The sequence below is a fragment of the Aptenodytes patagonicus genome, chromosome 2 (genome assembly GCF_965638725.1).
Source record: "Aptenodytes patagonicus chromosome 2, bAptPat1.pri.cur, whole genome shotgun sequence".
Taxonomy (NCBI): domain Eukaryota; kingdom Metazoa; phylum Chordata; class Aves; order Sphenisciformes; family Spheniscidae; genus Aptenodytes; species Aptenodytes patagonicus.
Genome location: NC_134950.1, coordinates 97,068,009 through 97,084,630, shown reverse-complemented (window position 1 = coordinate 97,084,630; position 16,622 = coordinate 97,068,009). Strand labels below are relative to the sequence as shown.

At 44.4% G+C, this 16,622-nt stretch overlaps 1 protein-coding gene across 1 annotated transcript in view; it reads left to right on the top strand.

The window, feature by feature from the left end:
* The window catches only part of F13A1 (coagulation factor XIII A chain), a 60,452-nt gene that overhangs the window by 10,245 nt on the left and 33,585 nt on the right, over positions 1-16,622 (top strand). The window contains exons 4-5 of the mRNA XM_076330492.1: positions 8,185-8,436; positions 15,111-15,229. Coding sequence (XP_076186607.1) covers positions 8,185-8,436; positions 15,111-15,229 — 371 coding nt within the window. The remainder of the gene's footprint in view (positions 1-8,184; positions 8,437-15,110; positions 15,230-16,622) is intronic.

The following is a 16,622-nucleotide window of genomic DNA, read 5'->3' as shown; positions in this document are numbered from 1 at the left end:
TTCCTTTATTCCCTAAAATTTAGTTTTACTTCTCTTTTTTTGGTCCTATTTTTGCTTCTTTTGCATCATAAAAAGATGATTAATGAAGCAAGTAAAGCAAGTAGAGACTGCTTAATCCTTCTAATTGATAATGAATCAAGGGTACCTGGGACAAATGCTTCTTGCGTCATGTGAAACTAGGTCTGAAACACTCACAGAACAATCTTTAATAACAATTTTTTTTAATCCACAGTCCATTTAAAGACCATTCACACAGAGTCTAGAATTCATGGGCTAAATTGTATAGACAAATATATATCTCTGTAAATATATAAATAATTTGCCCCAATCTCTTGGAAGTCACTTTTGCTGATATTCTTCTGAGATGGTTCCTTATGACTAAAGTCCTTTTTGCTTTAACAGACTGTTTTCCATAGAGTCATCATCAGTGAAACTGGCTGATGTGCTAACATGTGAATTATTATAATTCAGTTTTGCACATAATGCTTCATTAAATTAGGACCATACTTGTCTGCCAAAGTATGGAAAACAATGAATGTGCCAAAAAATCCACATGGAAAAACACCCACTTATAAAGAGTAATGGGATGTTATTCCAGTTCTCGTGCTGGACTGCAGCCCTGCCTCAGTACCTGTGGTTTGGGAGCTGCTCCATCGCCACATATTTCCTTCCTCACAGCCCACTTCCTGGCTTTAATGAGAGGAAAGGTGAGCATCACCCCTTGGGAAATACTCATTTTATTGGTCTGGGGTTGAGATGAAAGAGCCACAAGAAAAGTGTGGATGCTGTGCTTACATCCAGATCCCCACAGCAGGAACAATTTCAGTTTGCCTGGAGCCCCAGGGGGTCCAGAGGAGCCAATGACGCCTTCACCCATCTTGATCTCTCCTGCCGACTGCCTTCATGGTGATGGGGATACTTTGTGCTGCTCTTGGCTTTCCACAGTGTGGGGCTGAGCCTGTCCGAGCATGGCTCCTGCACCTGGGGCAGCCAGTTTGGCATGAGTGCTGCAAAGATTCCACAGTCACTGCTGCACTGGCAGCAATTTCTCTGAAAAGCAGGTGTATGATTAGATGGGCTTATATGGTCTTCAATCTTGCTTTTAGTAGTAGTTTCCTGTACATGGCTGTAAATCCTAGAGTGGTTGATAAGTTTATATGGTGCATCCTTACTCTAATGATATATATCCCCACACCTTCATAAATTGTTGTATATTTGTATTTTCCTTAAATAGCTTCATAAATCCATATATATTGGTCTAGCCCTAAAAATCATTATGAACGTTTTATTCATTGGCATATTTCTGGAATGATCATAAATCCCAGTCCTCCAGGATGCTATCACCTTTCCACACATGTGCATGTGTGGACACCCACACACCCGCCCATATGCACTCCTCAGGCTTCTATAAATCATTGGATTTTGGCCTGAGATGAGAGCAGAGACTTGCTGCTCCTTTTTCTACGGTCTTCCCAGGCCTGCTCCAGAGGAATAGTTATAAACACATAAAAGGAGCTAAGAACAAAAACATGTTAGAGCTGATCCCCTAGGGCTTATTTAGGTGACACCAAATTCCCACCTATAGTCAGAGGGATATCTGAGTACAACTAAAGAACCAGCGATCTGATGCAGGACCCCCCCAAGAATCAATGGACCTCTTCATACTGTCCTACAGTGTCCACAGCCTTTCCCTAATTTCACGGCAGTGTTGGAACATGGGTTATTCCAAGAGGGTTGAGGTTTTGTTCCTTTTGTCAGGCAGTAAATCTGTTTTAGTGGGAAGTATTGCTACCCCTGCTGTCACCTGTCCTCAGCAGCTCTGCCGCAGGGCAGGTGGTAGCTAATGGAGTGGCCAGGACATGAGGTGTCCCCCGGCACCTCAGATGGGATGTCGAGCTGAGTTCTGCCTCTTGGAAAAAGTTGCTGATTGGAAAAACTTGGGTCTTGATTTTTTTTAGGAGCCTTCTTGGCATTATACAAGAGCAACTAACTCTGGTACTGGGGGCAAACTCTGTTGGTGCTGGTACGTAACCCAGCACTGAGAGTTTATTAAATCACTATATCCCTGTTTAACAAAGAACTACAAAAATTGAACAAAGATACAGAAATACCTTATGGTCTGAACATGGAGTCCCATTTTGGGGAAGAAAGAATAATGTATTAGCAGTGGAACACATTTCCTAGAAATTGACTCCAGACAGAGAAGAAACCTGTTTGCCAGCTCTTAGAAAAGAACAACAAAATTCACTTTCTGAACAAATGTGTTGGGGTATTTTTTTTCCTCCCCTCTGGAATTCCCAGCCAGGCCCCGGAGGAACAGAGAGGAGGGAGTCCCTCGAGGTGCTCCATGAATGCAGTATTTCATGCAAAGGAATCTTTATCTTTATTATGCTCTCCTTTTGCACTGCTGCAGCAGCATCAAGTGGCACATAAAATCTAGCTGTATTTTTTAATGGTTTTAATAGCTAAGGTGCGTGACTCTGATGTGTGTTTTACAACTGTAAAGTACTAGAAACGTTCACTCCTGGGACAGAGTGGTCAGATGTTAAGGATTCCTAACTGGGCCATAAGCAAAAACTATTTCAAGATATTTGGGTTTCCTACATTTCCGAGTTTGTATGCAGCACTTCTGAAGGCAATGGGATTTGAGGGTGGGAGGAACCCAGATGTGGTATTGAAGCAGTGGCTTAAAGACAGTAGTGGTTTTTACAAAAATTTGTTTCTCCTTCTTGCTTGTTTTGGTTGTTTGGGATTTTATTAGAGCATCTCTCTTCTTTCTTTTCTCTTTGTTTTACTTTTTCTTTTTTTTTTTCTTTTTTCTCTTCTCTCTCTTTCTTCCTTCTCGTCCTTCTCTTCTCCTCCTCCTTTCTCTTCTTCTTTCTCTTCTTCTTTCTCTTCTTCTTTCTCTTCTTCTTCTTTCCCCCTTTCCTTTTTCCTTTTCTGACATTTGTAGTAGTTATTCATAGTGATTAATAAGGCATGGTCCCAGTATGCTAACACCCATCCCCAGGCTGCTTGCTATGATAAGGCTTACCTCTGCTATGCAGCTACTGTACTTGTGGCTTCCAGCTCAAACTTATTTATCAAGCTGTCACAGTTATTATACTTCCAGGGCTGGCATTGAAATAGATTCTTTACTCTTTGTATGAAAGAGCGTATCTAGTAAAACAAATGAACCTAACAGGAAAATTGTTAACCTTACTGTGTGTAATGTATGTCCCAAAGGGAGACAGATTCCTTGACTCCTTTAAAAAACAATCTTCTAAGGAGGGTTCCTAAAAAGACTATTGAGAAATAGTTTTGTTCACCTCCCTCTCTTCTGAGCTATCCTACTTCCATCAGGGAGGAAATGGGCTCTGAAGCTCACTATATCTCCAATCTCTGTGCTACCGAATTTTCCCTCTTCCCTGCCGAAAGTAAAACATCTACTCACTTGTGTAGCGCCCATCCAAGAGCACCCGTCAGTCCTTCCGCTGGCTGAGCTAACAGCATGGCACTAACTCAGCAGTGGCATTTAAGAGCTGTTTAATCCATGCACACGTACAGCAATATGTATGATGTCCACTGGGGATCAAGGGAAAAACTAAACTAGATGGAGATAGGGGCTTCCAGGGACTGGGCAGGGGAGGAGGAGGAGTGTGGTTTTAGCAAGCCCTGATCCCTGTTAGTCACTTGGAAGGACCAGCAGCAGACTTGGATAGCCGGAGGAGGAGCGCTCGTGTTTTGCCTACTGAACTTGCCGTACCTATCTCTCGCTCCCCCTCTGTTGCTGTAAATCCCTCTCTGGTGTGGCAGTTTTACCCAGAAATAAACACAGCTTGCCTCCATGCCTGATGGGCCCTGAGCTGACATGCTAAGGAGCTGAGGCATATGTTAAAAATAACTCACTTTGAATGCATGTGCATGTGGCCACAGTTCTGTGTTTTAGATGGCTCATTCTTTTGCTACTGCATAAATAAGACTTCGGCAAGCTTTAACAAACACTGCACTCTGCTTTTTGCCCCTGTAAAGTGTGTGTGTGTGTATGTGTGTGTGTGTGTGTGGCGGGGGTATGCCATACATGCCCACATCCACACATGCTTCAGTCATGAGGCATTTCACCATGTAGACCTTCATTCATGTTTACTTACTTTCAAAGCCTTGTGATGCAGCACTGAGGGAGACCTGAGCTCCTTTAACAGCAACAGCAGCTATTTTGCTCCTCTTTTCCTGGGTGCCTAGAAAGCCCAGGAGGTGTAGAGCAGAGTTGAGCTGCAACTGAAGTGAGCAGGAACTTTAGGAGTTTCTTTTCCCACAGAAACCAAAGTGGGATAAGAAAGAAGTACCAAAAGGTTGCAGGCCTGTGCACTGTGAAGCAGGGGAAATAGATATGTTTGGGCCATTAAACCTTCTGTAAAAGAGAGGTTTCTGTAAAAATAATGTTTTCTGGCAGTATCGTGGCTCAGTATCTAGCATTGAAATGCAGAGAGTTGGAGGCCCATGGAAGAGGGCCACTGTGAATTCTCTCCTGTCCTCTCCTGCCTTGAAGGCAAGACGGTCAGCAGCCCCCATTCAGTGCCTGATATCTTCTGAGCTGCAAAAGGAGCCTATAAAAAATTCACCCTGTGCCTGGTGGTAACAGTGCAGCAACCTCCAGGCTTTCCAAATTCTCAGGCTGGATTTTCCATGTGCTGTTAGAGAGAGCAGACAGGGACATCCCAACAGTGTGATGTCACACAACAACTTTGTCTTTCACAGAGCAACTGGCTATGAAATGTCCTCGTGTGAGGGCCAGGGCCTCCTACACCCAAAGCACACGTAAGCATCGGGGAGTGAGGCAACCACAAAGAACTGGCTGCAGAGTGTGGTTCAGGCTGCCAACTCCTGGAGCAAATCAGAGCGAGAAGGATCCTGAGCCAGCTGATGCTGCTGGCAGAAGCACCCTCCTGTCAGCATAAAAAGAGTTTATCTTCTCTACATGGCTCCTGGTCCTGACATGCACCCAAACACCCTCCTGCCTCTCCATGGGTTGGGTTAGCACCAGAGATCCTGCAGAGAGTGCTCTGCCAGGCGTTCGCAGGCTTTTGGTAATGAGTCTTTGGATAACATTGAATCTTCTTCCTTAGAGACTCTACCCAGAGAATGAAATCACCATTGCACATTATCCCTTCTGAGAAAGGGCTGACATTACAGATGTCCTAACTATGAGCCACAGTTGGCCCTATTTTTCCACTGCAGCCAGAAATGTGTGCTCAAGACCATCCTGAGAGGACTTCCCTACGATGTTGATAAACATAGTACTGAACCTACATAAGAATTCTTTTGCCAGCAACCTTAGCATGTAATGCCAAAGTTAATCAGCTTTATAGCGCTCTAGTATCAAGACAACAGATGTGTGTATATGAGACTAGTGTGGCTGATGCTGTCAGGTGTCTAGATGTATGATTACAATTCAGCTCCACAAGCCCCTGTCAGAAGTAACAATTCCCTTGCTCTTCCATTTACATTTAGGTTTTTGTTTCAGAAGATTAGGGAACCTGTCCTCTCTTCAAAGAAAATATTGGAAATTGCTCACTGTGCTCTTGAGGGCTCTGCCTATCTTCCCAGGCTTCCTCATGGGTTCAGGATTTATGCAACCATTAGTGAGCACTGAACCCTGCTCGTCTGTCAGAAGCAAACGATGTTCTCTTGTATCTACTGTTTATAACATCTACAAATTATCCTGACTTTTAGGATATCCCTTCCCTGGCATCCCTGCTATGTCTGCAGGGATGCAGGCAATACCCCAGAGTGCCTTCTCCTCATGGGTGAGAAAGACAGTGCAGTGACCTCTCTCTCTTACTGAGTGGGAGCAGCTGTGTGGGGCATGCACGGGCTCTGGGCTGAAAGGACCTTGCATACTCCTCAGCAGCAGCTACAGGTGCTCCCTTGTCAGGCAACAGGTAGATTAGGGTGTCTTGTGGCTTTGCACACAAGAGGGACCTTTGTATGGAAGGGCAAACGGAGTTGTGTGTGTTGAGGTTTCAGAAAAGTGAGAATACGAGAGGCTTGGTACTTTGCCAAGCCTGCTATGAGGTGCTGGTGAGTTATGGGTTTCCATAAGGATGTCTTGCAAAGGCCCCATGGCCTCTTTGGAATCCTACCTGGTTCCTATAGGCAGATTTACTGGGGAGTGGTTCTGCAGTCTCCCCATGTGCATGTGGTGCACATGGACATGGTGGTGCAAAGCCCCTGCCACAGCACAGCTCCTTCTGTCCCCAATGGGCTCCTACACTAACGTGCAGCTTCCGGTGAAGATGACAGTGTCAGTTCCTAACCACGTTAAAATAGTAATCTTTTCCCTCTCCCACCTTTCTGAAGGAGGTAAGGGAGGTATTTTAAAAAGTAGCACTTGTTAACAGTTTTCAAGGATGTCAGTTCAATTACTTGGTTTGCTCTGCTGCTTTGTTTGCGTGGACTGCTTTTTTAAAAATAAAACAATTATGTCAAAACTAGAAGCAAAATATCAACTGTAGAGGCAAGCTAGATCATACCTGGTTGCACTACAAAGAACAAAAATATGTTCAGCTCTCAGATTGCAACTGTTAGCAGGCGCAAGACTCTCATCTCTGCTACCTCTATAGGCTCTTCTCTCTAGACTGGCTTTCCTTTGAAGTGTCCAGTGTTTTATCTTCTAGTGTTTTCTATTGTTTTTGCTCTCTTATTCTAGTCCTTTTTTCTTCTGTAGGTCTTTCACTTCTGTTGCATCCCTCGCTGATCTGAATGGGTTTCATGGGTTACAGCATCCCTGGCCAACAGGGCAAAGTGGGCTATTTATGTGCACTGAACATCTGCAAAATGGAAATTCATGTGCACCGAATAATCTCTTGGATGAAGCACAGTAGCCCCAGATTTCTTAGAAACACGGATGTCGTGGCAGCTTGCAAGCTTCAGATTCAAAGCTGGAGTTGTCCTTTCCCAGAATGTAGCAGTGTTCAGATCTGGGATTATTGCTACATCAGCTGTATAAAAATAAGCAAGCAGGAAAATCAACGCCCTTGTGAGTTTAATTTTGAAGTTCTTAAATAGTAGGAATGAAAAATATAGAAGTCTGTCTCTCTGTCTGCCATCGTTCTTTTCATTACCCTATTTTTGAATGAGAGAGTCTGAATTTCAGCCTAAAATATAAAACGAAGAATAGATTTGAGAATGAGATAAGGAACTCAGCCTTCTCACAAGTGTCTTTTCTGTCTGTGCTGCTGGTTGGCTTCCAGATATAGTTTGGCTCTACCTCAGGCTCAAAGGGTGGATCCTCACACAACTTTGAATCCTGGCAGTGTACATGTTTACATGTAGCCTATCCGTCTAGATGCTTTTTATAGTTGGCAGAGTAAAATAGGCTTCTCTGGGGTGTGATTTGTTTTACTATGAGGTAGACTATCACATGCGGTACTTTGGAGGTGTGTCGTACTTTGGGACCCATTGCTTGCCGAGAAAGTTTGGCTATCCAGCCCAGATTTGCTCACCTATGCTCAGCGTGTCCAGAGTTGGTTCCCACTCTGTCCGTGAAGAGTGGACACTCGGGAGGAACTGAGTGTTGGGTATCTGCTGGTGGACTGACTTGTATTTCCTTCATCTGTGTGGACTTGCATGAAAGAGTGCTTGGTCTCTGCTTATCAGCGCAACAGTGCAGTGAGAAGAATGAGGTTCTGCTCTGCTAAAGAGCCCCAAAGCCAATGTCCATGCCCCAGTGGGCACTTGCGTGCTAGCCATGAGGGTGGTGGGTGCATCTGAACTGGGGAAGGGGCTCTTACCTAAACTTACCAACAGTGTAGCTGACACCAAGGCAAGGAGCAAGCTGGAGCACAGCTTGCTGCACTAGGATAAACGGTGATGAGCAAGGAAAGCCTGGGACAGCCCCTGCTCGTGCTGCCAGGGCTACTCTCCTGGCACTGCCTGAGCCAGCGAGACTGAAGCTTGCTGGAGCAAGATGGGTGGGGGTGTCTGCAAAGGCTGCCTACTGGGAAGTGTTGCGTGTATTCGTGCGGCTGTACTGCCAAGTGACCGGGCACTCTGTAAAGCTCTGAGGGAGGTAGGTGGTTTCTGCCCACTAAAACTTTCCACCTCCATTGAAAATAGACAAAGGGATAGAGGACTGCCAGGAAACGAAGAGACTGTCAAAACAAGGTGAACCTCTTCATGGAGTTATCCCCCCCCTCTCTCCAGGTCGCTACCCACAGCAAAACAAAGGCACCTACATCCCAATCCCAGTAGATGATGTGCTGAAACCCGGTAGGTGGGGAGCCGAGATTACCCACAAGGAGAACAACTCTGTTCGCCTGTCCATCATGTCCTCTGCCACCTGCATCGTTGGGAAGTTTCGCCTGTACATTGCTGTCTGGACTCCCTTTGGCATCCTCCGGACACACAGAAACCCAGCAACTGACACTTACATCCTGTTCAATCCCTGGTGCCAGGGTAAGTACCTTATCAGAGTCAAAGGTTCACACTTTCTGCTGCTGGGCTCATAGATTTTTGGGAGGGGGTGGTCCAGGAGGGGGAGCTTGGTACCAAGGTGGTTGGAAACAAGCCAGTTTGGGTCTGGAAATTATATAGTAACTCTGCCAAGAGGCAAATGTTTCAGGCTGGGGAATAGCCCTGTGTGAGCGGGGCTCCATGCTGCAGACCTGTGCTGTAGCTGCACTCTGCAGTTTTATGAGGCCAAGCCTGTGTTTACCAGCTCGGGCCACACGTTGATGCTCTGTTTCTTGTAGTAAATATACCCCAAGAGTTTGCTCCGACTTTAATAGGCATCAGTGTGAGCCTCCTGCCTGCCTGTGTGTGCCTTAAACTGACAAGTCAATAGGGGCATGTTTTTTTCCAGGATTTGGCGTGGGGCAGGATGTGGCAGCGTCCCATACTCTGTTGAGTTACATTGCTGATTGCCACATTTAGGATCGAACACCTGCAGCTGAAAGCCTGCAGGAATTCAATGGGAGCTGCTGCTCCTGCACGGGCTGGATGCAGCCAACCTGCTGTGGCGTCGCTGGTGGTGCCTTCCTGCTGCTACATGACATCTGACCTCACAAGTTCCCCTTCAGTGGTGACTAATTACCAGCAACCCTGTCCTCTCTGAGGAACAGAACATTTTGTAAATGAGCCTTTTTTTATAATCCAGAGGGTTGAAGAACAATTTTTTTTTTTTTTTTCTCCCTGGATCCCACGTAAAATCAGCCCTTACACTGACAGAGTTGTATCTTACCCAATGAACTCCAAGTGTGGCTTTAAGGAGAGGGCAAGGAGGACTGAAGAGATTTGGCTCAGCCTTCTGACAGGCTGTAGCACTGTGTCTCAGCTTCCGACACTTGTAAGGCTCCAAGTCCAGCATACATATTGCTATATATTTAGGTCACCAGCTAACTTTAATATTCTCCTGTCACCCTTCCTTCATCTTTCAATGTTTTTACCAGAGTATTTACATCAAATAATCCCGTACCAAACAAGGGCCATCCTACCGAGTGCCGAGTAAGTTTAGCGTTATTAATAGAGTCCATTATTCAGCTGTACTACTGTCAGTACATTGAATGATTTGTGCTGAATTCATTACTTGCCCCTGGTCCAAGGGAATATAAGCAATGATTAGCTTATGCATTATTTAGGAAGATATATGTTAATGCTGAGTAAAGCGGAGTTAGTTAAGCGGGAACAGCAGGGAAGGGCAGGGCCCAAGGTCCCGTGACACCGTGAGATAGCAGCGTAGAGGTAGATACCTCTTAGCAGCATGCTAAATGTTTATTCTGGGAGAGGAGGGAGAGTGTTTAACAGAAAGAGAGGAATCATTGCCAAAGTTATGACCCACTGTGAGCAGACAAAACTGCTCAAGGTTTGTGAAGGCATCATCAGCCTGTCACGGCTCCAGCTAGGGAGGTGCAATTCTCCACCCCAAGGTAGAGCATCCCTTGGCTTTATTTGTGAGTGTCATAACAGCCAGTTTGTTAGCTAGCACGGTGACTATGCAGTGGCTCAGCACCTCCTTGAAAGGAATAAACCCCAAAGAAAAAGCGTCTTAAATTACCTCATATTGCCTCATGACTAACATATAGCCAGCTAGGGCTGCATACAGCCATAATGTGGAGAAAAAATACGATGTGAGGGGCTTGGCTGGCCCACTGTGGTGTGACTGGTACCACACAGGCTGATTCAAGGTGCTAGTCAGGGGGTGGGAGGGGAAAATCAATCCCTTCTTCTCACCTCCTTCCCCACCAGCTCTGTGTGCTGACTGGTTCACATCTGTTCATGGCACAAGGTGCTTTGCTCTCCTATGCCCTCCCTCCCTCACACCTGTGCTGAATGGGGCCAAAAGCCAGCAAGATTAAAACCACAGTGTGGTGGGAGCAAGACATGCAGCAGTTGCCTCCAGTGGCAGCCATCGGCAAAGCTGACGGAAAAGCTCTGCTTCAGGAAAGCAGAAGAGAGTCTCCGGGCAGCAAGGATGTGCTGCGTGCCCCCAGGCCCAGGGGAGGCAACTTGGGGTCACCCCTGGAGGACCATGTTTTCATCTCCAGCTTACATGTTCAGGTGTGTCTTAATGACTTCAGGTCCTGTCCCTTGCTGACTATTGCAGTTTTTGTTTTCTGCATGTTTCATTTGGATTTGGATTTTTTCTCATTTCTTGCCCCTACTTTTACTCCTAGGTAGTTTGGACTAATTGGCTCCTATATCTGCCTTTTCTCCCTTTCCTTGTGTTGGAAAACCAGGGACTGTTTCTCCACGCTTTATCCCCTGGCTGGAAAAGATTGTTCAGTGGAATGACAAAAGGGTATAAAAACTCAGGCAGTTAAAATGCAGAGAAAACAATAGTTTGAAAATCTCCTAGACTTGTTTGCTGGGTTAATAGCTAAGCAGAAAAGTCTGAGTGAAAAGCCTCATTAAAAAGAGAGAAGGCTGATGCCAGGAATGAATGGGGATCGTTATAGCAGCGAGGAGAGTACGGGCTCTGTCAGTGTCTAGCGCAGCTTTCCAACTCATCATTTTGGAGAAACATCAATGTGTCGGTATGAGCTTTTCTTTAAGACAGAGGCATTTGTGCCCTTTCTTATTACTCTTTTTCTCACTGTAGTTCAGTTTTGACATATCTTTCCAGCCAGGGATGTGAGGGTTTTTTTCTGCTGTTTCAGAACAAGTTCGAATACTTTACCAGCCAAGCTACAGAGTACTTTGCTTCCAAAATCATCAGATGCTTTCATATGTTTTAACCTCCTTAGCTACATTTAAGGCTGATCACCAAGAATAGTTTACAGATGCAGATGCAGGGCCTGATCCTGCAACATTATATACATCAGCCTCAAACATCTGGGAATTCAGCAAGCTAGTGGATTGAGATTTCAGATACTCAGGTGAAATTTGCATTACTTAATAAGCAAGGTTAAGCCTTCGAGGAGAGGCAGCATCCTTTCTTCAGCCAGCTAACATATCTGGGAAAAACAGATGTGCTTTTGGGCATGCAGAGCCCTCTTCAGTTCTGAAACAGAAGATACAAATGGCAAGTAGTTATAGAACTTCTTGGAGTTTAACTTAACTCTTAGCAGTATCAGACTACGTGAAAGCAGAGAAGGGCTCCTTTGATCTGGATACTGTGAGCTCTTCCCAAGGAGGTGCTGAGCCCCAGCAACTTACTGCTGAGGAACACTCAGTGCTTATCAGGATAAGCACTTGCATTGACTTGTGTGGCGCTCTCACGGGTGGAGATGCATAGTGTGTGTGAATAAGTTGCAGACTCTGTGGGCAGAGGGTGTGCTTTTCATTCATCCAAGCCTTCTGCAAAGTGCATTATATTTAAGCAATTAAATATATTGCAACTTTATTGAGTCAATCGCACATTTCTTCTGCTTGTGTGTTTCAAGTGTCCTAATACAGTTTGAGGATTAGTAACATGTGGTTGACTTTGGACTCCTCTTACGTGTTATCAGTCATCCAAATTTGGCCCAATAATATTTTCTGGCATTTGTAGCTAGATCTTAAATTTGATCTCCTGTATCATAGATTCCACATGGGTAAAATTCACACAGAGCTTCATCTCTCTGATGCATTAATGTAGGCAAGCACTAGCAGTTGCAGGGCAGCATACTGAGCTTGGTCCTGGGTGGAGTAGATTTTGTAGATAACTGTATTTAGCTCTTGCAGCTCTGTTTTTGCCACAGCACTGTCCTCTTCCCAGCAAGAGCCCTGGGAGCTTTCTGGTTCCAGTGAAGCCCAGCCTTGTGCTCCTGAGTTCCCACAAGAGCGCATTGAAGGGAGGCTGGGTGCTCAGGGCAAGGTTGCCGCCTCCTCCTCCACCTCCACCCACCGGCTGGTGCTGCTGTGCTCAGCGGTCACTGTCTTCATGAAGAAATAGCATTTCCAACTCCAGCCAGTTGCTGTGCTGGGTGAGGAGGTCCCCTCGTACTGGGTAGTGTCCTCCCATGCCCATTCACCTTCCCAAAGGGAAAGAGCTTCTCTGCACTCCTCATCTCTTTTAAGGGAGCCTGTGTTCAGTGGGATTCCTTGCCCGCAGTACTGTCTTCACGTGAAGTGTATTTTCACCTTATCTATCTTCAAACAGAGAAGCATAGAGGCTAATTTGCTTCTTTGTAGCATTGCTAGTGTCTTAGTAATTTCCCAGGATAAAATAAGTGAGTAAAAAAACCCCCTAAACTGCTAGAGGAAAAGAACAAACAAACGCAGCACATTTCTGTGGAATTCTTCTGTTTGTCAGATGTGAGCCTCCACTTGCACAAAATAATTAGGAGTTGTACTATGTAGAGCACGCTTAGCATCAAAGTAGTCACAAATGCCTCGTATTTTCTTCTAAAGAGTCTCAAGGGTAGTGAAAGCTGTCAAAAATCAAAGCAGCTGGCTTCTCTGTGAAACACAGAAGCCCTTTTTACTTTATCAAAACCCACAAATTTTTTAAAATAATTGACAGAAAAGTTAATCAATTTTCATCTGATTTAGCACAGATCGCGCAGTCTTGAAATAACATAAGCATCTCAATTGATACCAACCAGATCAATATTGATATTTTTAATCCCTGAAAGAAAACAACAGCTGTCATGCACACACGCCACTGAATGCATAAATGTACAGAAGAAGGTGTGAGTTCTTCTTTAAATGTGTTCTCTGTACATTTGTATGGAAGTGTTTCAATAAAGTCTAAAGCTCAGTGAGTGAATACATATAATTGTTCAGTCAGCAAATCAGGCAGAGCTATCCTAATGAAACAGAGCCTAGATGATCTGTAACATCTGCAGTATTTTTGGTGGGATGTTATGCAGAACTTGTTTAGAGCTGGGAGCTGGACCTCAAAAAAGTCATGTAATATACAGTTTCATAAGTATGAGAGTCCCTGCTGGCATAAATGACTACAGCTTTTTGATTCACTGTCAAGTTTTAACACTCTCTTTCACCTGGTAGCCTCTGAATATAATAAATCCGTGATCTTCTGCTTTGTGCCTGGGTGCAGGTTGACTAGGTCATGGGTAGTGACAACCCTATAAAGAAACTTCTTGGCGACCCAGCTCTTAGAAGCTGGGTGAATACCACCACCCCACCAAATGCAAGAGCGAGTCTCAGACCTGCCCGCCTTAGGGAAAACCCGATAAAACCTGCCACTTCTCCGTTTGCTCGGATTCGGACGTAGTCTGCAGAGCCTCTAGAGCAACCCTGTCAAAAACATAATGGCAAGCACTGATGTCCTCAAATGCAATAAAGGCTTCTTACATCTAACACCTGCTTCCCTATCATTCCTTGCACACCAATGTGGAGGTCATTATGTTACATATCTATGCATAAACCCTCCTGTATGTATAGACATAGAGATATATTTATATCTTCAGAGAAAACAAAACTTCCAGCAAGGTCAGGTGTGTAGACTGGCAAAACCCTTCACCTAGCTGAAGCCAGTTGATTTTTTTCAGAGGGCTCAGATTTTAGCTTATTTTCAGCCAAATTGCAGTTTTATGGGCAAATGAAGAAGCTTTTGAGGATGAGGTTTACAAGGAAGTACAAATCTGATTTGCATGTCAACAAAATACAACAAATCAGTAGGCTTTTAAAAGTGAAATAATCCTCTAGTAATTTGTAGTGGGATGCTGAAGAAATCCACTATGGCAGTAGTGAGTGGTAGTTTTGTACTCGCTCGTATCAAACTATCAGAGGTTATTGCTTCCCTTTAATTTGCTATCTGGTACCACATTACTGATTTCCTCAAATTAATTAATTCCCATACTATGAATTGTTAAGCTGTATCTCTTAGTCTCAAGGTGCAAGCATTAGCACGGGAAAGAAATCCTCAACTATTCTAGCGTCACAGAATCACGACCTGCTTCATACTTACCTGTGAATGTCTGAACAGTTTCATGTCATTCAGGGTTATTTATGACTGTTAATAACGGGTTATTTACGTATGTGAATCATGTTTGCAGGGTGAGGGTCCACATATATGCTCTTGACTCTTGATATAAGACCGATGTAGGATATACCTTTTGTATATGTTTTGATAAAGATCTCTTCCAATTACTTCCAGTTTTCACTTGGACACTTGAATTTCTCCTCATAATAGCTGGTCAGTCAAGCTACATGGGGGAGGGACACTCCAGTCAATAACTTACCTACAGAAAAAGCAATCAAACCCTTCTGTTAATACACTATAAAAACTGTATTCCAATTTTTTTTAATGCACTACAGATTTTTCTTTAGATCTCTTGACTTGAGCTGTTTCCATTAACATTAATAGGTTTGAAATTGTTCTTTGATCTGTTTGTACAGATGCAGAATTGCGTCATGGTGCTTCAACTTTTAAATTAGTGGTACACAGTAATCATAAAATTCTTGATAAGATGTGACATTTTAATCATACTTTGCAGATCCTGAGAAAACAGGCAGGAGTTGTCAGCATTTTTGCATCTTGCATGCTTTTAAGTTGTGTATCATATTCCTAACTGGGGTCACTACCTCCTTATTCTCGTACTCTGTTGAAGCAAGTAGTGCTTTGTTTGATGGGAGAGGGGTTCTTTTCATCAAAGATGACTGTATTATATGCTAAGATTTTTTATCTGTCCTATATGAAAACTTAAGTGACTGTGCTAACATTTATTTTTGGTAAACTGATGCAGAGGATGCCGTGTATCTGGATGATGAGAAGGAAAGGGAAGAATATGTCCTGAATGATGTTGGTATTGTCTTCCATGGAAACATCAACGACATAAAATTAAGAAGCTGGAGTTACGGTCAGGTGAGATATTTAGACCTTCTCTGGCTGCTCCTGGCAGTACAGCAGGTGAATTTAATTGACACCAGACTGTGGTTGAGACTGTGGGCTCTGGAGTGCATTATTGGTCTCTCCTTCAGAAAGACAAGGGGCATAATTTTAAAATTGTATGAAGTGGGTATATGCCTAATCCAGAAAAGCAATGTTATAATAGCTAATATTTAAAGATCTTGTTTTAGGGGCGTATTTCAGATGAGGCTGCCTGTTGAAAGTTATAGTCATTAGCTGAGGTTTCCACAGTGCAGCAGTATTTCTGCTGCTACGTTATTGCTGCTTCAGGATCAAACTGATTTGATGAAAGAGTAGAGAGATTTTTTTTTTCATTTTTCAGCAATAGGTTGTATTGCTTTTTGACTCCTCCTTTTAGTTCTAGCAACTTGATGGAAATTAATCTCATCTGCTCGGGGGGAGTCAGCTCGTCACAGGGTTCCTGTGGCAAACTGGGAGTTAATCCCAGAGTTTTAAATTTCCTTGCCACAGTGACAAAGCGGGGGAACCTCTCCCTTTGCTGCCTGGACTTGACAACAGCCTCCAGTGGCCTCTTGCAGCCTGTGGGGAACACCCCCAGCCAGGCTGGTGTGCGGTATTGGTGTGCCTTCAATAACATCAGACTCCTATTGCTTGCTTGCCTATTTTACCTCAGTCTGTTTGTAAGAACTAACCAGCCTGAAAATCCCTATGGGATGAAAGAGTTAAGTTGTTTGAGAATAGGGAAAAGGCATTAATGAGCTGAACCAAAACGAGCGAAACTAACCCTAGCTGTCACTCAGAGGGGCTCCAAAGGGCAGTTATTGGACATGGTGAACTCTACACATCTCACCTCCTGGATTTTCACAACAGCACAATTAAGAAAGTACTGAAGTATTTCCTTAATGCAATGGTGATGGATCCATTCAGTTTTTGTGGCACCTCCCCAGTGCAGCCTTGCAGAAAGGGCCTTCTTGCTTTGCTTTCTTTCCCTCAGCTAAAGACAATCTCAAAGCTTGAGCTGGATGGATTGCCAGTGTACTTGCCCTGGAGAGCTCTTCGAACTCACAGCTCTCTTGTTTCCTCATTTAAGGGTACAATTTCATCTTTTTTCCTGCGGCAGCACTGCCTTAGGGAGCTCCTGCTTCTGCACAGTTCCTTTGGTTGTGTCAGCGCTGTTGTTTGCAGGGTCTGACTGTCATCCTGACTGAGATAAAAATAACCCCTCAATAAGGTGGTGGTGGGGAGCAACTCCATAAACTGATGGTGCCTCTGGTGTAAGAGATGTGGAACCGGATCCTGAGGCCAAAGCTGGGTGTGCATTTAAGTTGACCAAAAATGCCCCCTCCTGGCCCTTCCTTCCCCCTGCAAGTGCTTGTGCAGCCATGCA